General features: G+C 41.5%; 1 protein-coding gene and 1 long non-coding RNA gene across 2 annotated transcripts; both read left to right on the top strand.

Annotated features, from left to right (window-relative positions):
* Nucleotides 1–4,954: 4,954 nt before the first annotated feature.
* On the top strand, nt 4,955–11,007 carry LOC147653703 (uncharacterized). Its single transcript, XR_015285739.1, has 2 exons — nt 4,955–6,655; nt 7,729–11,007. It is a non-coding gene; the product is annotated as an uncharacterized LOC147653703 (long non-coding RNA).
* Nucleotides 11,008–14,696: 3,689 nt separating this feature from the next.
* Nucleotides 14,697–24,590, top strand: LOC111929984 (gamma-aminobutyric acid receptor-associated protein-like 1). The gene is made up of 4 exons (XM_086885224.1): nt 14,697–15,743; nt 19,416–19,494; nt 20,489–20,607; nt 21,898–24,590. The coding sequence occupies exons 1-4, from the start codon at nt 15,327–15,329 to the stop codon at nt 21,961–21,963; spliced, it is 681 nt and encodes a 226-aa protein (XP_086741350.1). The 5' UTR covers nt 14,697–15,326; the 3' UTR covers nt 21,964–24,590.
* Nucleotides 24,591–24,928: the final 338 nt, after the last annotated feature.

The following is a 24,928-nucleotide window of genomic DNA, read 5'->3' as shown; positions in this document are numbered from 1 at the left end:
GAACAAGGATAGTGTTGAACAAGGTCTAACATGGACTAGGTCCCAAACATGTTTAGGAACCTAACTGCTGTTGAGATTACAACCATAGAAAATTTTAGAGAAGGTTGATAAAATAGCCTTCAGGGATAGATAAAATATCCCTTCCGGGGTAGAACAAAGCTAAATTGAACAATCAAAACATCTTTGATGATGCCCCAGACCTTGACCAGTCACAGGAATTTTGTATCTAAAGGAATTTATTGAGGATCTTGATTTTGAGGTCACAAACTTCTTCCTTGCCTAGTAATTTTTAATTCTATCATTAGCAATTGATAAACCGGAATGGAATAAGTAAATAAGTGACATGTAAGTTTATGTCCCTTCTGCTATTACACCTTTCTTCAAACTTAGAATCATAGAATTGTTTGGGTTGGAGGGGACCCTAAAGATCATCGAGTTCCATCCTCCCTGCCATAGCAGGGACAGCTTCTGCTCGACCAGGTTGCTCAGAGCCCCATCCAGCCTGGCACTGAAATAGTAATTATAACTGTCTGTGGAACACCTGTTAGAGTGACCTATTTTATCAACTGCACTGTGAAGTGCTGTTCAGGCCTGGCTTCACCAAACTGCAGAACATTCCCTGGAAGGCTCTTATTTACTCCACAGTAAAAGCCTGAAGTGAGCAGAGACATTTGAGTCCACTGAACATGTGTCAAGTACTGTCAAGCCCAGAAACTCCCTGGAAGTCTTCACAGTGCTTTCTAGGACGAAAATCCACCTCATCCTGCCTGCAAACCCTGAGCTTTCCTGGCATTTAACACATGATCATCCCTCTGCTCCACAAGGAAGCAATTTTGCCCAGAAAGCCCAATAGTCCCAGTGCAGGAGCAGTCACTAAAGCATCTTTCAATTCCTGAAAGCCCTTCCTGTAGTCAGGCTCAGCTTTCTCTTAGAAAGAGGCTCAGGATTGGATAGACAGGCTCTTTTCCTTCCTGGACCAAACTCCTTTGTCCTTGTGAAACAGTAAATATCCTAAAACACAATTCCAGTTCTGAGGTAAAGCCTTTCCAAAGGCCATTCCCCAAGCAGCCCCAGTGCTGAGCTGCACCAGTCCCTTGGCTTCAGGACAAACTCACGCAGCTCATTGTGCCACAGGAGCCTGCAGCCACACACTTAACACTGGGGATTCAGCCTAGACTGCAGCCAGAGCAGCCCCTTTTGAGTGGTTTCCCATCCCTTCTCTTCTAATGCTAACACCCTCGGATCTCTAGGATCATGCATACACCCCTTCCACTAATCAGATTATTTCACAAATAAAAAAAAAAATAAAAATCAGCATATGGTGGGTGGTCCGTTGCATTCTTTCTACAAAACAGCATTAATTGCAAAGTGGTATTGTAATTTGCAGTCCCATTAACTGGTCACTTTTCACAACTATTAAGTTTATATATTGGCCATCAATGATTACAATATTCAACAAGTTGTTTTCATGTCAGGGGTCACCCCTCCCAAACCCTCAACCTTTTCCTATTCCTTAGGACACGACCTAAAGAGAAACCCTTTGGGTTCCCTTCTCTTGGGAGCTATGAAGGTAGCCCCACTCCCATATATACCATCTTAGAAAAAAACAAACAAACAAACAAAAAAACCTTTTAACACCTTTAAAACCTTCTACAAGCTTTCTATAACCTCTTACAATATTTTACAACTTTTTACAACCTTTCTGAAAACCCAAGCTGGTGAACGTTTGAAAAACCTCTGAGCCTCACTCCAAACTTTCTATTAGTGCAACTTATGGGCAGGAAAAATACCTTCAAATATAGTACCTTAAGAAATGTTGCATTCTTTTTCCCAGAAAGGGCAGAGTGGCCTACTCACCAAACCAGGAAATGGGAAGGTCTCCCTGAAAATATTTTGGTGTGCACTGGAGTGCTGACGATTCCTCTGGTCCACTGAGCTGGGACCTCTTTGTTCCATCAAGGGTACCAGAAACTGCCACCAAAAGCTGGGAAATAAACTCTTTAACCAGTTCGTTAGAGTAGAAAGTCAACATTACTTTTTTCAGTGTTAGGGTACATGGGGATAGCTCCACAGATCATTCCAGTTATCAAAACCTTTAACTGTTTATACATTTGAGCAAACAAAGAAATTAATGTTCATTGGCTTACAAGCTACATAGTTCTCTTCATTAATTAGAATCCTATCACCTATTGTTATTTTTGCTTCTAATGCTAATTAATCCACATTTTTAGCCTTCTTATTTTTTATTTCTTTTTCCCAGATAGAGAGTGTCATGAATAAAATCTCTCAAGAAATCCACCCCGGTTAAAATACTGTGTTTAGTTATGTACAGTTAATGTTCTTATCCCATTTGTAAACCTTGTACCCCTTGTTTACTCCGATGGTTATTAGTAATGTTAATTACTTACCAGTTTCTGAAGTGTTTTAAAGGTTCTTAAGAGACATTCCTGTACCCTTTCCCCCTTACTTCCCTGCTACTTTGTAACAGAGCTGCTCCCATGGGGGCTAAATCAAACTAACAAAAGCAACCCATTAGAAAGGTATGCCACAGAAGGAGGCAACTCCAGGGTCCCTGTGCCACACTAGAACAAAGAAATTCCCAGGAAGCTGTGCAACAGAGTAATATGCAAACTAAGGCATGCAAGACACCAAAACAATGAGCTAACAAAGGAATAAAAGGACAAGGAAAGATATTCTAGCAAGATATGATGAAAGATCATCTCCCTGCATCACCTAAGCCTGCTTAGAAACCATCTTCCTGCATCACCATGACCTAAAGAGGACTGGAAAGGACTGACAGCCCTAGACAGCGAAACAGAATGACAGGACTCCTGGATACTCTCATGAGGATGGAAGCCCCAGATCTGCAGTGTGTGCTGCAAAGCTGAATTGTGCTTTCTCCTTGGAGCTGCCAGTGTGGGAATGGCTGTGGTGCAAGCAACCCCTTGGGCCTCCCCACCCCAAGAAGTGAATCCTAATAAAAGCATCAAACAGGAGTCTTGTCTCCTGGCCAATTCCTTTCAGAGAAAATTTCAGTAATTGTCTGTTAGTTTCTCCTTCATCTCCAGTTTCTGTAAGTGTCTTTGTGGTTTATAAATTCTGCATTCTTTGTGTCCAGGTCTCAACAACAAATTTCTCTCCCTGATTTAAGAGCACTGAGGCACATCAGTCCCTAAATTTGTAATTTGTTTTTCTTAACACATGGGCATCACCCATCACTTGCCTGTATCAGTAAAATTAATCCACAAACACCAGAGGTTTAGGTCCAAAAAGGAGACAGAGGAGTTCTTTTACTTTATTCAAATAAAGGGAGAGGCCATGGGACATTCCCCTGGGGTCTCTCAAATTTTTGGAGGCTGCAGCCTCGCTTTTATCCTAATTCCTGGCTGTATGTCCCTTCTCCCTTTCCCCATAGGCTGAGGTACTTGAGAGGTACAGACTTCCCAGAACACCTAATACCTAGGATACCCACCCCCACAATGCATAACCCCCTTCTTAATTCTTACCCCTTGTGGAATTTTATGGTGTTTCCCCAGTGTCTCTTTCATCTTTCAGTGGAATTCATCCCACTGTTTCTGTTATCTCTTAGTGTTAGTTTCATTTTATCAGCAGACCTACAGCTTGTTTGCAAAGACAAACCCATCATTCCTCTCACCTGTCATCCATTATCCATTTCATGGATTAAATCTCCTTAAAGCAATTTCCTGAGCCACACTGCTGCACAGGCTCCTTTTAAAATAAACATTAACTTGTTTGGTAACAGTGCCACCCTTAGTGGCATGAACAGTACCTAAAACATGGAGTACTTGAGAAAAAACAGTTTTCAGAAATGTCCCACTGGCCCCACTGTTGTTGTTGCTCCTTTGTTTTCACAGGAACAGTGATGCCCCTCCCCAACAGGCCACTCCAAATCACTGCCTGGAAGAAAGGGGATCGCAAACTGCTGTGCAAGTCCGGGGGGCTGTCCTGCTTTTGATCACGCAGCAATTGTGATTGTGTTCCTTTATCTCCTCATGACATAATTTGAATGCCTTTAAGCAACTTCAGCTGAAGCTGGGCCATACAAGAATTATGGTAAGAAAGAGCAGCTTTTTTGGTAAAAAAAAATAAGAAATTGTAGAAAATAGAGCGGTGAGACAGCAGCCCAGCATGGACAATACAGAGTGCTTTCCTAGAGGAAAGGAAAACATTTAGACAATTAGACATTGTTTACTGGGAGTGACCAACCCTGTGCCCTCATCCAAGACCAATGTGCTCATACTGGCTCTGAAGGTACTACAGATCCAGTGCCAAGAGAAACTGGTAACCAGTCACGAGGGATATAGTACAGATGTACAAAACATGCTTGCAGTGAGAGCCTTCTCTAGGGTCAGGCTGTTCAGGTAGAGGGAGGAAGGGATCAGTTTACACTGCCAGCTGCAGCTTAAACATGGTCAGGGAGGGAGAGAAAGAGTGGACAGAGGAATCAGGGAGCGTGAGAGAAAAAGGTAATTCAGGGGGTAGAGAAAGAGGGGCCAGAGGGGGTAAGAACAGAGAATAAGAGAAGTAAGAGCAGAGCTTAAGAGAAGGTAAGAAGTTAAGAGAGGGTAAAGGTAAGAGAGGTGCAGAAGTTAAGAGAGGGTAAAAGTAATAGAGAGTAAAAGTAAGAGAGAGAGGAGAGAGCTTAAGAGAGAGAGCAGGAGAAGGGAATCAGTGTAGAGAAGCATTTTAATAGAGTAAAAGCATGATATTTTAGTAAAAGTCTGTCTGCACAAGCCAACCTTTAATTCCAAGCGACAATATTAAAGGCAGTGTGCTTGAAACTCTCATAGAGCAGCAAGAATAAAGAAAAACAATAGCCTTGTGTATTGAGAAAAGAATGTAAAACAATATGTATTAACCAATAGTAACTTGCTAAGCCCATGGACCCTATAAAATGTGCTAAAGATAGAAATGGTGTTCGGCATACTTCTGTGCAGACTCGGCTGAATACTCTGAGCGGTTTTTCAATATCTGGCACCCAAACAGGGACCTCTTGCAGGCAAAGGGATTAGGTGGGCCCATGCACAGAGAGACACAGACACGGGCCGGCGGAGTGGATCCGTGTGCGGAGAGACACGGACATGGATCGGTACTTGATAGGCAAGTCCGGACACAGGCAGCTGGGGGAAACTGGGGGCAGAAGAGTTGAGGAGGGGTCGCTCCCCTCCACCCACCCTCAGGGCTGCTTAGCATGGATGGGTTTGCGGCAGCATGGAAACTGCTTCTAAACATTATCATTAAATGAAGCGAAGCAGTCAAGGATATGGATCTTGGAAAGCTCGTTTTATGGGCTAGAGATAATAGGCACGGGCGCCTCCAGGTCCCGCTGCTGCCTTTTGCAGTGGAAGAATGGAAAGACATAGGAGATTTGTTGTGGAAAAAAGTGATTAAGGGGAAAATCAGTCGTCTGATTTAAGGGTGCTTTCTTTGGGGTTGGGCACGTTCAGCCTGTGAAAGGGCTCACAGGGAAGCAATGTAGCTCGGTCTCAGAACTTTTAAGAACTCAGGAGTATGCCAGGGCAGGCGTGACCGGGTCAGAGAAGCTCAAGTTGGAAGTTACTCCACTGAATGTGGATGTAGAAATGATGGCGTCTCTGGAAGGAGACGGCACCAGCCCCAGCCAGGCGGAGCCCTGAACATCAGCGGAAATCAGAGCCCCAGATTGCTAGCCCCCATCTACTGTTCACTGGGGAAAGCCACAGGATGTCCCTCTCCCCCAGACAGAGACGTGTCAATGCATTCAGAAGACGGGCAACCACCGGCAGGATTAAAAACAGTAAATTGTAATGATGCATCAAAAAAAAGATCTATTAGGGTGGCAACAACAAATAGAGCAAATAGAGAGACTTGTGCAACAACTACAAGCTCATACTGAGCAGTCATTAAGTATAAGTGGAGCTCAGTGTTATCAAGAGAAAGCAGCTCCACAGCAAACGCTGAAACAATGAACAGAATCTGTTCAGCAACGGCAGGATGTGATACATCCTGAACTATCTGCTTCACCTTTGGAGACACCTTTAACACCATAATCTTGATTCAAGTTCCAACTTTACTACCCTGGAAGAAGAGAAGCCAGATGTAGATTGATTTCCACCCAGACCAGGAGGGCATGGGGAGAGCACTGAAGTGTACGCAGAGAACAAAGGCACATGCAGGGCAGAAGCAGTGCAGAAAAACCTCCAAAACCACACAAGACAAATATCAGCAATTACAGAAACAGTTGAGCAGAAACAGGTGGCTCAGACAGCTTCAAAGAGAGACAAAATAGCCAAAAAATCGCTAACTGTATGATATCTAGTTCGAAATTCATCACTGTAATTAAAAGTTAGTAAGTTGCAATGATCACCATTGTTACCACCTGTCCTTGAGAGGCTTTTCATGTAACATCACCGTTTTTGTAAAATCGTGCCCTTTTTCCTCTATCTGTGAACAATGAGAGAAATATTGAGAGAAAGAACTACATTTGTTAAAGCTAACTTTGTGAGGTTTTTTTTTTTGCTCTCCATTTCTCCCCTCTGCGAGAGTATGCAGGGAATGACAAAGACTTCATTCAAACCTTTAAGAGATAACAGTAGCAGAGCAGCAGCAGAGCGGGCAGTTCACCCCCACCTCCCTCTCTAAGAAAAAGCACCAGGTTAGTACCCAGTTTGTTAAAAAGTCATGATTCATTGATTTTTCAAAATGTTTTTATATACCCTTTTAGAGTTAATTTTGTGTTTTAAACAGTTGTGAGTTTGTGCAGTTGCAGTTTTTTTGAGTTTTACTACAGAAATTGTTGTGATTCTTTAGATAGTTCAAAAAACCCCTTTTATAAAGGATGTTTGATGTGAATGTTGATGAAAGTAGAAGTCACCTTGTAGTAATTAGTTTTAAAACCTAATGTCAAAATATTGAAGGATTTACAGTTGCTAGTAAAACAACCTTCCAGTTAATGTTATCTTACAGAAGATATTCATGGTTTAAAAAATAATTAGCTAGGAGAATTTTACAAGACAGAGTACAAGACAGAGTTAAGTTAAGCATATATTACCCATTTGTTTGTTTTTTCCACAATTTTAATAAGGTAATTTCAATGTGAGTCCTTTTGTTATAAAAAACATGTATAACAGCATATATACCAATTTGGACTTCAGATTTTAATTAAGAATTAGACTTGATGTTTCTAAAAAGTGCTACAAAAGCTGAATAGCAACTTGCCAAATCCTGTGTTGTTTTTTTCTAGTAAAACTGCACTTTAAAATCCTAACCAACTTAAGCATAAACTAGGCAAATTCCTGTTATAAATAAGTATTTTTAGTAACATCTGCAATTACTGTGAGTTATTCTCAAAGCCAGATGACATGGACTTGTGATGTATTTGTTACATTCTTATAATCTCTATAGTGAATCCATGTTGTTGTTATATTGTGTTCAAAAGGTATAAATCAAAATTTCAGTTGCCTTTTTATAATAATAGAGTAAGATTAAGTTATGCTTTTATTTGATATAGATTAAGTGTTAATAGAATTAAGCAAAGTTAAGTTTTATTATATTTAGGTTTGAATGTTTTTAAATTAAGTTATAACTTTGATTTTTTTAAGGTTAAGTTTTGTTATTTCCTTTTGTCATAATTAATTTTACCAGGTTTAAATATCGTTTAATTTAAATTGTTTCATATTTTGCTAAAGACACTTGTTTAAACTGCAAAGTATATTTTTTTTTTCCTAGAAAGATGAAAATGTCTACAACCGAAACAGCTGTGATAGAACACTGATGAACACCTGCTTGTGGATAGAAGTGAATGCAGTCTGTGACACCCCTGATTTCATTGGGAGTTCTATTGTTTATTGCAATCTCTGCTGTTTTTGTTTTTTATAGCTTTATTATTTTTCAGTGTTTCCAGAATTCCAAGAAAATGTACCATCGCTGAGGGTCAGCTGCCATGGGAGAGGCTTCAGATTAAACCAACTGCTGCATGGTTTAATTGGTCTGTCACCTAAGGCTTCTGATAATTTGTTTTGTACAAATGCATTTCAACAGTTTGCTGAGCTTTAAGCATCTCATAGCTACTATTATTAAGAACCTTGTTTTGAAGATAAATTAAGAGACATCTTTCAGTTTAAAGCCTAAGGCCCTGGCCAAGCCTTGACTTTAACAGGACAAAATGTTTGCCAAGAGATCCAGATGTCTTCTGTACCAAATCAGTATTTGAGTCACTTTTGACTTGGCAATTTGACCCTATTAATATGACAGCTGGATCAATTTTGAAGTAGGCTTGGAGAATAATTTCCGGAGGTGGTTATCCAATCCTTCACTGATTTTGTTGTTTCTTTGCAGACTACAGGGTGGTGGTGCAGTGTTTTAGTGGTTAATAGTAATTTTATATCACATATGTTATTAATAATGTTTATTATTTAATTGATTTTTAACTGCTGTAGGTTTTTTATTCATTGTGTATATGGTTTTGTGTTGATATTGATGTACATGATGGAGGTACATCTAATTTTTTTTTTAAAAAGGGGGGGTGGGAATTGTGGCCCTAAAAGCATTTGATAAGTGTAATATGTGCATTAGAAATTTGGACCACAATAATGAAATATTTACATCAAAAATTTAGAAAGATCATATAAGCTGAATTTACCATTAAGTGTACCATAGCTAAGTCAAAATGATTCATTAACTTCAAGAGAAGTGCCTGCATTTTGTTGACAAGTTCAAAAAGGTTACCTGTTCATCTGACCAGACTGTCTGCCTCTGAACACATGAGATCCAGTAAACAGAGAAGTCACCACACAGCCTTGGTAATCAAAACAAGATCAGAAGTGGAGCTACCAGGACACAGTTGTGTCCTAAACTACACAGACAGTTTGCCAACAGAAATTTTATGTTGTTATCATGATGTTGTGTCTCTACCAATTTTTTTTCAGTTATTTTCTGTTTTAAGATTTAGAAAGATGTAAAGAACAATCTGAACAATGATGCCTTCAGTCAGTCACTGATCGGCTCCCAGCTGACGTCACAGGAGCAGTGGATGTTCCAAGACTGAATCGTGTTAAATCATAGTCTGTTTGTGAGAAGAATTTTGTAGGAGATCTAAAGGAGTATAGAGACTCCATCTGACTATATATAAAAGCAAAATTGTAACTGTATTTTTACCCTTTAAGCAAATTGCTTTCATGCTTAAATTGCACAAATACCAGAGCACATGTGTTAAAAGTAGTTAGATAATAGTTTAAGATAAAAAGTTTAGCTTGTGTGATAATTGTTATTTGTAGGTTATTGATAATTTTAGAGAAGATATTAGTATAAGGTGTAAGTATTCCCCCTTCAAGAGTTAAGGTGAGCATATTTGAAAGTTCATTTTACTTTGAAACCTAACTGTGATTCTGAAAGCGTGGTGTCATTTGCATTTAACAAACTGCTTATAGTAATTGTGTTGTGTATAGTCCCGACCAACTGTCTGCTAACTAACATCCAAAAGCGACAGAACATATGGGTCACTCTAGCACACTAGGCAGGCCAAAAATCAATGTGTTTAAGCCTAGCCACACCTGGAGATCCCTTTTGCACCTGTCTCATAGGAGTCCCTGAATGGGATCCTCAAGCATTTAGAAGTTTAGTTAGTAATGAAATTTGACTGAATCAATTGGCAATGTTATGAGAGTGTAATCGCATTGTTGGCTTCACATCAAGACAACTTGAAGCCTGCTGACAAAAATTATTGAAGTTCTCAATGTTACCATAGGGCCCCCAGAAGAATTAGACTTGTTAAGCTCCACCAAGACCTCAGGTGGATGGATAATGTTTGAGCCCAGACAAAAAGCCACTCCAACAAAGTGATACAACACTGGGCTACAGTTAACCCTATAGCTGATCTTATCACTAGCACCAAAAGTAAAGCCTTTTATTCAAGGTGCTATCTCCCAAGATGATTACCAAGGCGATTACCTAATTCAGTATTTCTAATCTGTGAAAATAGAGCATGGAATGGAATTCCTGCTAGCCCACATAGAGCACCCTGTTACCTTGGAAAATTTACTTTGTTCCATCCAAATTTACACCAATTGCTGGATATAGCTGGTAAAATAAAAAACATCAAATGGTCAAAGCAAAGCCTGAATGAATTACAATGTGATGATGTTAGAGACACAGACTTTTAGGGTCATGGTGTAATATGGCTAGCCTCCTTTTTACTCCAGGAGCAGCTGCTGCTAAAATCTTGTCAACTCTAAAAAAGCTAGCTTGTTGGACCAGGAAAGAACTGAACTTAACATCAACAATGTTAAGTGAACTTTCAGCTGATGTGAGTGGTGTACATCACGCCGTATTGGAAAATCAAGCTGCAACTGATTTCTTGCTCTTAGCACAAGGACATGGTTGCAAGGAGTTTGAAGGTGTGTGTTGTTTGAATCTTACTGATCATTCGGTTTCAACCCACAAACAGCTACAGAATGAGTTACATGCCCTGAAAGAAGATAGTGATCCCATTAGAAGTTGGTTAGCAAACTGGGGCATCACTGGATGGTTAAAGTCTCTTGTGCTGGAAGGGGGATGAATTTTACTTATTATGTTAAACGGGATAGTTGTTTTAAGCTGTATGTTATCTTGTATCTGTAGAAGTGTAGAACAAATCACATCTAAAGCCTGGCTTGTGCAAAAAGAGAAAAGAGGAATTGTAGAGAAGCATTTTAATAGAGTAAAAGCATGATATTTTAGTAAAAGTCTGTCTGCACAAGCCAGCCTTTAATCCAAGAGACAATATTAAAGGCAGTGTCTTTGAAACTCTCATAGAGCAGCGAGAATAAAGAAAAACAATAGCCTTGTGTATTGAGAAAAGAATGTAAAACAATATGTATTAACCAATAGTAACTTGCTAAGCCCACGGATGCTGTCGGACCATATAAAAATGTGCTAAATATAGAAACAAACAACGTTCACCATACTTCTGTGCAGACTCGGCTGAATAGTCTGAGTGGTTTTTCAATAAATCAGAGTTAAGAGAGCAAAGTTCTTGTTACAATACATTATATCTTTTTCTATAGTGAATATTCTAATACCCAGTAACCAACCACTATATGACACACATCCTATATAATTTACATATAGCTTATAGGAACTACTACATTACCATACGGTGTTACATTTTAAACTCTAAAAGCTACTTTTCAAATTCTTCTCTTGCTGCTTTTGACCTTTGGATTCACTGTCAGCAGAAGGGTATTGTTTCATCAACAGGGATTCTTCTTCAGCTGGCTAGGCCATTATTCTTTGGTTATATAGTAACTAGCACTCAGTTTCCTATAGCTCAAAGCTAGTTTTCATTTCTATTTCAATTCTAGGCTTCACATTTTCAGAATCTTTTGCTAAACAATCATATTCATAAGGTTTCCCTGTTTCATCCTCCCCAACAATATAGGAGACACCAGGCAAGGACTGTGCCCTGGATGACAGCAAGTGCTGGGGAGGGTGAAACAGGGAAACGTTATGAATGTGATTGTCAGAAGATTCTGAAAATATGAAGGCTAGAATCAAAGTAGAAATGAAAGCCTGCTTTGAGTCCTAGGATACTGAGTACTGGTTAACCAAAGAACAATAGCCTAGCCAGCTAGAGGAGAATCCCTGTTGATAAAACAATGTCCTTCTGCTGATAGAAAGTCCAAAGGTCAAGGAGCAAGGAAAGAACTTGTAAAGTTTTGTAGAATCTAAAATGCAACACTGTATGCTAATATAGGGAAGCGCATAGGCTGTATGTAAATTCTTTAGTGGGTGTATCTTATGGTGATTGGTTACTAAGAATTAGAATATTCACGATAGAAAAAGATATATTGGATTGTAACAAGAGCTTCGTTCTCTTAACTCTTAGCTCTTAGCTCTTACTTCTAAACCCCTCTCCCTTACCTCTTACCCCTTTACCCCTCTCCCCCACTCTTAACTCTCAGCCCTCTGTCCTTGCTCCTACCCCTCTCGTCTTCCCTGCTCTCCCTCTGGTTTTTCCCTCTTTCCCTCTGTTTCTCTTCCTCCCTCCCCTTTTCCAACCTCGCCTCTCCTGCTCTGCCCGCTCTCTCCCTCTTCCCCCTGACCACGTGGACGCCGAGGCTGGTGGCGGGCACGGATCTCCCCTCCTTTTACCCTTATAATAAATTGCTTATACTTGAACAGCTTGACCCTGGAGAAGTCTCTCACCGCGAGCGAGCATTTCTACACACCAATAGCAAGCAGATCAGAATCACAAGTGCCTTCAGGTATGCCATCGGTGGTTTAATCACCATTCAGAGCACAAAGCACAAATTTTCTGACAAAACAGACTTTGATATGCAGAGTTCACACTAAAGATTGTGTAAAGCAAGGTTCGCATATTTTTTTATATGGAATTTAAAAAGTTTAATAGAAAGACAATTAGGAGATAGAAACAAAGTAAAATATACAAATACAACTGGGTGTCTCTATTCAGCCAAGAGAGCACACCTTACTAACAAAGGATTGTCCCTTAAAAACAGAACCCTATTACATATTCATAAGTTCTCATACATAACTCAAACATTTCTCTTAAATTTCAGATGCTTCTTTGTTTAGTTTTAATTTGCCCCCTTCCAAATAGATCAATCTTTTCAGCTCCATTCAGTCTCACACTTTCCGATTAACAGAGGTGCAATAAATTCCTCCCCTGGAACACAGGTCACTGCTGTCTTCATCTGGATAAGATAATCTAAGAATTCAGGGGGGTTTCTGACTATCTTTTCAGTCTCTGGGTTATATAAACAAAAGTAGTTTTTGCATTAATATCATGTTATAGCCTAACATATATATGTATTATACCACTATTTCTAAGTTTCATCAATAACAGAAATAGAAGGAACTATATTAATACAGCAAAGTTTTCTAACCTTATACAGATAACATTCATTTTAGTATTTGTGAAAAGCCTGTAATATAATATGCACTTATAACAATATTAAAAAATAAATAAAAAAGAAAATAAGTCAGTCTGTAGAGGCATAAATTACCCAAGGGGAGGTAATAATGAAAGAAACATCCAAGGGAGTCCAGAGTTATAAGTAGGAGGACTGTATAGTACAGCAGTCTGCAAACCCTGTCCCCAGCTTCTGTGCAAATATTTTTGTCTCCTGCTCCTATGACTGCAGCATTGGCAACGCTTGAGAAACCACTAGTAGAATGTACCCAATGACCTGCAGACACAGCAGTACAGTACGTGCTCAGAGCTGTTTTGACACTCCAGATTAAGAAAAAATACATTGTTTTGAGTCTGTGAAGGACCACTTTGTGCTGGCAGTCCAGGGTAGGAAAATAAACCAACATCATTTCCAGTTCCTCCCTCTGGCAAACAAATCCAGAATATGGGGTTTGTCACATGCCCATGGGTTGACATTTTAACAACCCTGAGTCAGATGTTTAGGTGTTTGTCACTGCTTCTGCATGTATCATCTTCCTGCCTGTTTTGCCAGTGACGTTATTGTTATTATTGAAGCTGAAGGAGAGAGCTGAGAATTCAGTGCCTGACAAAGTGGGGAAGCAGAAGGAGTGAATCTTGGGGTTGTAGATGCAGGGCTGCACTATCAGGGCAGGAAGAGAGTTCAGTGAGGGGATTTGCTGAGAAGTCATCTAGCAATCCACTCACAGGGCCATGTCTTTGCATCAGAACAGGAAAAATCCTGGCACTTCTCTCTGATTTATCATGAGAAATTAAAACCAGGTGTTATCTTAGCTGCCCTGGGAGCAGTCCTGGGGATAAAAACAGCAATTTACAGGATAAGAGGAGTTTGAGATCAGTCTGTTTAAATTGCCAGAATATGTTGGTGGCTTAAGGTGAAACAGGCTAGAAAACTTCCTCCCTTTTGTCCTTGAGAAAGAGGCATCACTACAGACCCTCAGGACACCTCAGCAACTGCTAAGCTGCAGGCAGTTAGGAAGCAAGGAGGCCAAACACAGGCTTATTATAAAGGTTTAATGCCATGAAACCATAATTTTCCTTAGGTCTAAACCCTGGGATTCCTTCAATTCAAGCTATTTGCTATGGGACTGCAAAAAATAATGCCTTCCTTCTGACTCACCCCTCTGAGCTCCTCTGGCACTACGCGGCAACTATGGGAGAATGTTTACATGTCCTAGGACAGACAGAAATGTGTTGATGGTGCTTCCTGTACAAACCTTATGCGCAAAAACTAATGAGGGCTGGGACACACTGGCTGGTGACAATTCCCACTGTGGGCTGCTTTATCCTTAGGAGATTTGGGCACACACCTACTGGAACTGACCATTAGCAGGAGGTCACACCACCCCATATTAAATAAAAGTATTTAGTATAAAAAAAGTACCAGTAATTAAAGCTTAGAAAGTAAAGGACCTGCCAGAGTTTTTGCAGACACATTTTGGCCATCCAAAAGTAGGTGTCATGATTCAGGTGAGAAAAATCACATCCCAACACACCTTTTCCTACCCCTGTTCATCCTCAGTCAAAACATGGGATTGAATTAGGAAATCTGTGTCTTTTTACCTCTGCCTTTGGTGTGGCCATGGAGAATTACCTTAGCATCTGGCTGTTCCACTCATACTCTACTACAACTAAAACAACTGCACAGATAAAAGATCAGCCTTTGCAAAATTCTGCTTTCTCTGGGTGAAGTATGCAAAGAAAAAAAAAGTTAATACAATACAGTACAATACAATTCATTGTTCCTGGGGTAGCAGCGATTGATTTTTGTACTGATTTGAGTATGCTGAGCCATTCATTAATTCCTGCTCTTCTGATCAGTGAATAGTTGTGAGTCGATCTACTCCTAGGGCAAAAACCCCAGATATTGTACAGATATTGTATGTGTCAGTTGAGTGACTGGGCTGAAATTGGCTCACTATTTTGGCTTGTTTGCAGACAGTTATCTGTAGCTGCCTGCTGTTTGCAACACACATCTGGTGTGACATAGCACATGGCACACCTTCTGCCACAGAGATGCTACAAACACGCAACAATCCAGATCCATCAGCCACGGGAACGGTCCAAGAACAAACTATTTTTATTGCGTTTGTCACATCTCGCAGCCACACAGAGCGCAGGTCACATTCATGTGCACAAGCTGGGGCATTCAGGCCTCACCCGGGGAACCCCGAGCCCTTTCCCCACAGGGCGCTGTTAACAGAGGGCGCAGCAGCGCGTGTGGATGGGGTGCGTCAGTACGGCTGGTGCTGTGTTTATAAACCGAGTCGTGTTGCGGAGGGCGGGCAGGGTTATGCTGCCTTTGAACTTAAAAAAAATTTTTAAAAAATTGTTTTAAAATATTTATTTGTTTACGTACTATCGGGCAAATAAATCAATGCACGAACACAACGTGAGGAGATGGAAAGCGACGCACCCCTCCTCGCCCCCCCGCCTCTCCCCGTTCCGGGCAGCTCGGCGCCTCCCCATGACATCTCAGCGGGGTGGGGGGGAGGGGCACCTCCGCGAGACGTCACACCGGCGCTACGTTGGGGGGAGGTCTGCCCGTGACGTCACACAGCGCTGTGTCAGGGTGGCTCTTGCCCGTGACGCGGAGCGGCCGGAGCTCGGCGGGCGGCTCCGGGCGGGGCTCTTTGCGCAGCGCCGGCTGGAGCGGAGGCAGCCGCAGCAGCAGCCGCTACGAGCGGAGGAACAGCCCGCAGCCATGAAATTCCAGTACAAGGAAGACCACCCATTCGAGTACAGGAAAAAAGAAGGGGAGAAGATCCGGAAGAAATACCCCGACAGAGTCCCCGTGAGTGCGCGCGGCCAGGGCGGCCATGGCTGCGGGCTCGGGCTCGGCCGCCTTTGTTTTCCGTGCCGGCCGTCGGCTGCTGCTCGCTTCATTTTGAAGGCGAAAGAAATTAGTTTAGTACAGATGATTGTGGTCTCGCTGATGTGATTCAAGTCCCCGGCTGCTTTTCTCCTTAGTGCAAAGCTGGGGCTCTTTATCATGCGGGAAGGGCTGCAGTGTGGGTGGGTGGGCGCGGGGTGGAATACACCTTTTTCCCTGGGATCCGCAGTAACTCCACAGGGGGAACGTTGCTGGTCTTTTTCTGACATGCGTGGGGGTGAGTGAGGAATGAGCTTACCCTTGTTTCTGTGAAAATGGAGATCAGTGAGTGGCTTAACCGGCTACTCTTTATACTGAACATGGTCTGCATCCGGGTCATTTCATACGTCCCTGTTATTTTTATTTTACTTCAGTTTGGCTTGTCTTTTCGATATAGCCTTGCTCTTTTCCTTTGCATGAGCAAAAAAAAATGATACTTCTCAATCCTTTTGCCCTCCTGTTTAATCATCCTGTGGAGAAAATGTAATTTGGAATGCAAGGTCATCTAGCTAAATTTGCTTCCTCATTCTTAGGCCCCTTTGGAGTGCCTGTGCAAAACTTCTGGCTTCATAATTCCGAATAATTATTGGGACCAAAAAAAAAAAAAAAAAAAGACATTGTAAATCTAGTTAAGTGTAGAGGGGTTTTTTCCTTTTTAAATAAACATTTTGCAAGTATTTTTTTTTTTCCATCCCTACTGGAGAGGTGTGCCCCAGATTTACTGCACAAGTGTACTGCATTCAAAAAAACTGTGACCCCCCCCTATAAAACTAATGGCAAAGGGGGAATAGTTAACACCCCATGTTTTCCTGCTGGCTAACAGCATTTTTTTATCTTGGGAGGGGCCCTCCAAAGGACTTGAAAAAGTTTTTGGAAGCCAGTATTTGGGTGCCTTTGTTCTCTTTGTTTTTGGGAGGCTTGGCACAGCACAGGTTGAACATGCAGCAGGTCAGCTTGAAGTGTGTATGGGGTTGGGTATTTACGATGAGGGCTCTGTAGGTCTGGTGTGAGACAGTGTGTAAATTGAGGATTAACGTGGTAGATTGCGCAGCAGGCCATGACAAATGTGTTAGGAAGAACCCTGTGGGGAGCCCAGGATGAGGCCCAGTCTTGTAGGAGGTAAAGGAGGTCAGGATAGGGAGGCATCGGGAGAACTTTGTAAAGAAAACCAGGACCAGAATAACGAGGTGTGCTGGAGTTAAGGATAATTGGAAATGATGCACGGCAAGGCACAGATGTGAATCATTAATCATTCATACAAAGAAATGAGTGCAGCACTCTGTTCTTCACATAAATTCTGTGTCTGCCCTTCCTGATAGCAGGATCCTTGAAGATGTTATCCTTTTGGCTGCCTACACTGCAGCGCCGCGATACATCTCAGCATTTTGATGAGATTTTACTGATCTGCATTATCATAGTCACCACCCAACAACAATGCAAATGTAGGTCGTCTGTATTCTACCCTTAGGATTTTCCTTGTAGGTTTTTTTATGTACGTTAAGGGTTTAGTGCTTCAGAAGAGATAACCTGCATTGTTAAATGCTACAGTTAACTGGCTACAGTTGCCAGTCAGATTAGCAGAGCACCTCCATTCCTTTCCTGCATCTCCCAGGAGAGAGGTGTCTCTTAAGTCCTCTTAAATCAGTGGTAATCTGATTTAAATATTTCCTAAATATTTCCTAGGGGCTTAGAAGCCCCAACACTTACCTTGTTCTCATAGGCATGACTTCTTTTCTTTTATTATGTAATGGCCAACCAACAATCCCCCTCCTTCCTCGCCCCCCCCCCTTCCCCCCCACCCCCAGCCCAAATCAGGGTAGTCACAGCAAGGAGTTTGGCTTGTCAGTAGTTTTTTTAATTGGAGGCAAGAACTAGAGGTTTCTCCCCACTGCAGTTTATTGTGTTAGATACTGCCTTGTTTGGCTGTGCTGGTACAAAATGTAAAAAGTCCTGTTGCTGTTCAGCCTGAACTTGTTCAGTGAGATTGTGGTACTGTCCTTTCCTCACAGCATTTATCAGCTGCATCTTGTACAGAAATGCATGTCTTGCCTCAGACTGCCTGAAGGAGCTTCAGTGCCTTGTGTTAACTTTGGTACTTGAAAATCTTGAAGTAGCTGAGGCAACCATGTTTCTGTTTAAAATGAAACTTGGAAGTTTCAGGGGTTTGGCTGTGTTGGCCGCATTCAAATGGAGCCCAGTGAAAATATATCCCAGCTGGTGCCTCTCCGGTGTGAGATTTTTTGCAGATACTCACTGGGCTCTAGAAGGATTCAGGTTAGCATGGCACCATATCCAGGCCAAATATACCAGGCTCATGATAACATTTTATTTTGGCATGGTGTCTTACTGGTGGGGCAACATAATTTTTTTTCAAAAGAAGGCTTAGTCCACAGCAGTTCAACCTTTTCTCTTACACAACAGCTGTATTTGCTGATTTGGATTGCCAAAGAGCTATTGGAGCATGGAACCCTTAGAAATTAGTCTCACAGTGTGTCAGGTGGTGTATTTACCATTATGGGGTCTAAGGAAATTTAAAAGTTTAGGAAGTTCAGAAAATCCAGCTTTAGATTTAGGTTAGGTGGTCAGAATGGCTTCTGCAGAACAGCAAGCCACATAGAATGAAGCATGTATCTTTTACCAGTTCAAAAAATACATATCACAAAAAAAAGCCTGCAGGTTTTTTTCTGCACAAACACAGTAGTTCCAAAGGATTAAATGGAAAAGGAGATCAGGTCATTTTGGAATACTTCCTGCTTCTGAGGTAAATATTTTACCTACCTCTACTAATAAAAAAATATATTTTAGCACAAGACCTCTAGGTCTCTTTGATCTTAAAGCTGCTGAGCTTTGTATTTTTCTGTGTTGGAATATAAGGAAATTCATATTTTGTGTCAAAGGTGGGTCCAGTTGCCCAGATGATAGGCTGGTTTTAATTATTGTATGTTTATATGATTAAGGAAATGCCCAGAGCTATGTGAAATATGGATAGTAAACTTAAAGAATATGAATTTCAGCATAGACGATAACTCCTGAAGAACTGGAGATTTTAAAAAAAACATTCTTCAGTGAGCTGTAGTTTCTCTTGAATTCTTCGCTTCACTCTAGAACACTTGGCATTGGTGAAAGTAGAAATTAGGATGTGGGACTACTAGAGGTAGGGTTGATTTTGTGCAAGGCAGTTGGGAACTGTAACCTGGAAACAGTTTAACTTATTAGTGTTCATGTATTAGCCTCCTGACAGCTTCTTCATACAAAATATACCTTAATTGGGAACATCAAGGTGTCCTTTTTTTTTTTTTTCTCAGCCATTATGGTTTATTTTTATGTCTGTTCTTTTTTTCACTCACCACGCTTATTGCTGCAACCCTGGACTCCCAGGACAGCTATTGGGAGTGATTTAAAGTTGTTTACTGTTCTTCTTCCTTAAGTCATCTCACCTGTGTGTTCTCTAATGTTGTGTATTTGTTACAGATTAAATATGTAAAGGCGTGGTAGCACCATCAGAGAGTAGTATCCTTATCCACTGGTGCTTTTTGGACTGTTTTGGTTTATGGTTCTCATCATCTGTTTCTTGCTTTCTCTCTCTCTTTCCAGGTTATCGTGGAAAAAGCACCCAAAGCCAGAGTACCTGACTTAGACAAAAGAAAGTATCTCGTGCCTTCTGACCTCACAGGTAACAATGCTTACCTCCTTTCTTTCTGATTTTCAGTGAGAGGGTCTCAGAAGTGCTTTTTACTCTGTGATCAGCACAGAGAAAATATCCAGAGAGGCTCAACATCTTGTTTGTCTGCTGTCCTTGTCATATTTATACCTTACAGCCTGGATTACAACATGCAGAATTCTCTGAGATCTTTTGAGGTATCTCACTGGTTTAGCTAGCATGTCACAGCTGAGTTCTAACCATGATGACAGTGACTAAATTGTGCATCATGGGCAATGTCATTACCAGTCAATGATGACCTAGCTGCAGAGGTGCCAGTGGCTGTACTCGTGTTGCACAAAAGGAATATTCTTGCAATAATCCCTTCTTTTTCCACCTCTGTGGCTGTAGTCATAGCTGCAAAGTTCTTTTTCTGAATGGTCGTGGTGATTTTGAGTGTGATTACCTCTTGTTTTTTGTTTAAGAGCATGAATGAGTTAAAGGAACAGCATTTCTTTTTCTTGCAGTATTTAATGGACTGCGAAAAACATTCTTGGGCAATGTAGTTCAAGTAAATGAGTACGTTTTGGTTTTTTTAAGAAATGGTGTAACCATTTACGCCAAAGCTAAATTCTCTAAGGTGTCTTTAATCTGTAGGAGTTAAAGGTTAAGCTAGTTAAAGGTCTTCCCACCAATCCCCTCAGTAGAGCATTTCATACCTTAGTAGGTGGAGTGTGCATATAGAGGGGACATGGTATGAGTTGTGTACCAGAAAAACTGCCAGTTCTGAGTGGATTGGCTGCTCATGTTGTTACAGTCGTGAACTTACTGCTTTCTTCTATTGTTTTTTTTCCTGCATTATTCATTTTCCCCTACTTTTTATATACAGCATGTGACTTCCACCACCAAAAGAAAACATCCATGGTTAGGGTTAAAATACAAAAATAAACAACAACAAAAATAATAATAATAATAATAAAAAAAATCCAACATTCCTGCATCTAAGGCATTCTTTGTTCTTCTTCAGTTGGTCAATTCTACTTCTTAATCCGAAAGCGGATCCACCTGAGGCCGGAAGATGCTTTGTTCTTCTTCGTCAATAACACCATCCCTCCCACCAGTGCTACCATGGGCCAGCTGTATGAGGTAAGCCTGGCCCTCTTCTCTTGCCTGTTGTTGGCAAGAACAATGTCCATAAGTGTCAGTGGTTTCCACTTGGTCACAGATGCTTGAACATGCTCTTACCCTGAGCTGTATCCCACCACCTGGTCAGGGGAGTTCCATCCCCCAGCCACAAGCTGGGGAGCCTTATCAATTCAACTAGTTGTTTGCTAGTTGAACGGGTTGTGGCAAATAGTTGCCCCAGCAGTGTTATATTTGTTCTACTACTTTAACAAAATATTGAAATAAACCACTTTCTTTTCAGAGGATGGATTTGGGCTGGGGAGGGTGGAGAACTTAGGTTTTGCTGTGTATACAAAAGATATTTCCTTTTAGCTAGTAAAAGTAAAAAGCCAGTAAAAGGGCTTTTTACATCACTGAACATCCATCTGTCTATAAATACTTTCTTAGGGAACACTTACTCTTTGTCTGGAGTTACTTTTTTATTTTTTGTACTGTATAAGTGAGGGTTATGTAGGATGCTGTGAGTACTGCTGCCTACTGTTTCTACTCAGCAGTGTTACTTGATAAACCTTAAAGACATATTGGATGCCCATATTTCTCAGTTCTGTAGCCATTCTATCATGGTGGTTTGCAGCCTGGATTGATTTCTCCTTCTGCTGGGTGTTTTATTAAAAGAGCTCTGGCATGGTGCTGTGAGCCTTGCTTGGCCTGTCATTTTTTGACAGTAACTGGTCACTTCATCCATCTGTGTGCTGATGAAGAGAATAAAAGACAGGCAGGGTGCTTTCCAGATCTGAACATGTCAAAGGAGAGGGTCTGACTGTCCAAATCTGAGGTCAGATCTCTGTTGCTGGCACTCTGCAGAATTTTTGTGTCAGTCTAATCATTTAACAGCTCTACTGCCCTTATGTAAAACAGGACTTAGAAATACAGCCACTTGTCTAAGTGTTCTGAAAAATTAAAAATACTATCTAGAGGTGATTTTTGACTTGTTAGATCCTTCCAAGTCTCTCTCTCACTCTTAAGACCATACCACTGCTGAGATACTGATGAGCAGTCAGAGCTATTTCTGTTGCATGCTTCCAGTACAGCCTGGCTGTGGCTCTTCAAGTAAATTCTCTGTGTACAGAAATGTATTCTGCCTGTGTGTAGAAGCAAAGCTGTGACCAGAGTTCTCTTTGGACTTGGGAAGCAAAGCCTTCAATGTAAAGGGAGAGGAACAGTGAAGGAGTTCAGTATCACTCATGTATCACTCATGTGCAGTGAGTTTCTAGCTTTGGCTCCTCACTTTGTCCCTTTGTCTCCTGGCAGGATAACCACGAGGAGGACTATTTTCTCTATGTGGCCTACAGCGATGAGAGCGTCTATGGCAAGTGAGCAGCAGCCCCCCAGGCATGCAGGCTGGATGGACTGATGGAATGGATTGGTGGGGGAGGGGGTGCTGGAGAGGCAGGAGGAGGATGCATGAGAAGAGAAGACAAAGAGAACTGGAAGTGAACCACATGCACAATGTCATCAGCTTCCACGCATTAATTATAACCATTATTTTTTAAATTGAGGGGAGTCAGGGTAGGGGGACAGGGTGAACTTGAAGACTTAGCAAGAGATTCCACACTGGGTGGTGTGGAAATTCCACTCTTAACAATTCTTCTCTTGCCACAGCTGGAAGTAGTTAGTGCTGGAGGCTGTTAGACAAGCCAGTGTAGTGAAGCTCCAGGAGAATGACAGCAGGATGGCCATTTTCATGTAACCCTTTCATTGGATGAAGAAGGCATGCCATATATTGTACACTGACCTTGTCCTGTCTTGTCCATGGCTCCCATTCAGTGAGCTGTGAAACCCTTCACTCTGCGCACACAAGGCTGTCCTGTGCTGGCAGTCCTCACTCCAGCTGCTACCTGTGAATTGTTCTAAGGTTACTGTGTTTCCTATCATTTCCATCAGTATTAGAAGGACTGGTAGCTCTGTCCATCAGTATTAGAAGGGCTTACTCTGAAGACTGGTAACTCCTCAGCTGTGAGACAGGAAGGTTAGGGAAAGGACAGAAAGATTCTAGAAAGATTCTTCAATTTTTTTTTTCTTTTGTTGCTTTAATTGCAACTGCTGGACAGAAAAATTACCCTTTTGTTATTTTCAGTGTAGTCAACTGATAAACTCTTAAGCACAGGGCTAGAAAGGCCCTCAAGAGCCCTCACCACCTCTGAGACAGGACTGAGTATCCCAAACATGTCCACCATGGCTGTTCATCAAACTTGTACTTAGTGAACTTCACTGAAGAAGATCCTGGAGGCTGCTGAGATTGTCTGTTCAGTTCCTAGCTAGCCTACAAAAGAGATTGCTTTTCCTGATACCTAACTTTAATCACCCTTGCTGTGCATTAAGGCAACTAACTACATCTTGTTTTTGGTGAACACAGAAAATTATCTATGAGTGTTGTCCTTGTACCAGTCTTCTGCAGATTTGAAGAGGGGAGAATTCCTGTGGGTTTGGCTTTCCCTTCCATGTCTCATCCCTGTACAGCTCTTGCACCACATGCACAAGCATAGGAAATCAGTCACTGCCACTTGTGTTCTGCTGGCTTTCTGTGATTGGGTAACAGTGCCTCTCTAAGTCACAAGAGAGGTTCTTGTAGACTTGAAGGGAAAAAGGAATAGATTCTGTAGGCTTTTTTCTTAAATTATTTTATTTTAAGCCAGTGTTGTTCTTAGAAGAGTGCCAGATGGGTGCTGTCCTGTGCAAGCCTTGTGCTGTCATGCCAAAGCAGTTTCTTCCCTCATGCTGGCATGAACAGCAGATTTTCCCATTACTGCCATAACTATGATGAAGGAATGGGTCTTGGAGTGTGAGCTGACTTTCAGGAGAATTCTGGGGTCTTATCTAAAAATCAGAGAACTAGGCCTGAATTACTGTAAACATTCCTATATTTAAGAGAGGGACCAAGAGGGGAAAAAAGAAAAGGATGAACAATACAGGCAAAATCCCAATTTAGTTGAAGGCGTTTGCTCAGTTTACTTACCTGTAAAGTTAGATCACTGTTCCCTGTGTTCTTCAGGAATGAGAAATCAAGATGAATGCTCCTCTGAGTGTGGGGAACAGGAAATCAGGTTTCAGCCTTCTCTGTTGTTACATGGAGGTGCATGAGACAGGAGAGCTGATGGGAGTGTCAGGTGGGAGTTAATGGCTGAACTGTGTGAAGGTCAGGGAGGGCAGCGTGGTAGGGCAGAGGGGTTACAGACTGCTTGGGGTGGGAAGTACCAGAAGAATGGGAGAGAAGTGAGGAACCATAAAGGATGCAGACAGAGTAGTCAGAATGGGCAGACAGAGAATGAGGGAGCAGATGATTAAATGGATGGCAGGATATCCCCAGTATTACATCCTGAACTTCAGGTTTGCTGTTCCATCCTTTGTTCACCTGGAATAAATGTGTTTGGATGAGTTTTACCTACTGCCACTTAGATAACTTCAGTTTCTCCTTTCACTGTTCAGTCCTCTCTTTTAGACTCAGTCTCCTTCAACTACCAGGTTCTCTTCACGTCCTTTGGGTGCAAATCTGCATCAATCTCTTGTTTTAGGAAGGTCTGAATATTCTGAAGCAGAGAACAGACCCAGGAGACTTTCTAGGATAAAAGAGAAGACACATGCAGATGGTATGCATCTATGCTGCTCTCATACTTGTTCATACCAAGCACGTGGTTAAGCACACTCAGGGGAGAAAGAGTTGGCATCTGGGATGCTTGGTTTTGTGTTCAGTCCTCCCCTCCCGCTGCTGGGTTTATAAATGACACGTGGGACTAATCACAACTGTTTGTTACGTGTAGAGTTTATGATTTAATTTAGTTCTTTAACAGTTCTTTCAGCTGAATTGTGGCATTTCTTTTTTTGTGCTAGTATTGTACAAGGTAATGATGGTAATTTTTTTGGTGTTGGTTAGCTGCAGGTTATTGTAAAATAAAGTTCAGACTAGAACTTAATCAACTTATCAATAAAGATGCATTTGAAAATCACAGATTGGTCCAAAACAGGTGACTAGCATTTCTTCCCAATGTGAGCTTGTAAATAGAGGGACAACTTTGCCAGAACTTTTGCTGCTACTTTTTCCCACAGCTCCAGCTTTACTCTGTCCCGTCTAGCAGGACAAGTCCCATCTCTCCTCTTTTTGGTGGTATTGTCACATACACACCTAGCTGTGTCTTGCCATGCCACCAGTGGGAACTTTAATTAGACCTGGATATGTGAGAACGTCGTAAGGTGCATAATGAATACACTGATGCATTTTCTGTAATTTTAAGGTCCTGAACAGTGATGGCACCTTGACAGCATCACCAGCCCTGCCTGTCCCTAC

This window comes from Cyanistes caeruleus, chromosome 4, assembly GCF_971803275.1.
Source record: "Cyanistes caeruleus chromosome 4, bCyaCae1.hap1.1, whole genome shotgun sequence".
In the NCBI taxonomy this organism is placed as follows: Eukaryota; Metazoa; Chordata; class Aves; order Passeriformes; family Paridae; genus Cyanistes; species Cyanistes caeruleus.
The sequence above is the reverse complement of the archived record's forward strand: the minus strand, read 5'-3'. Positions and strand labels throughout refer to the sequence as shown.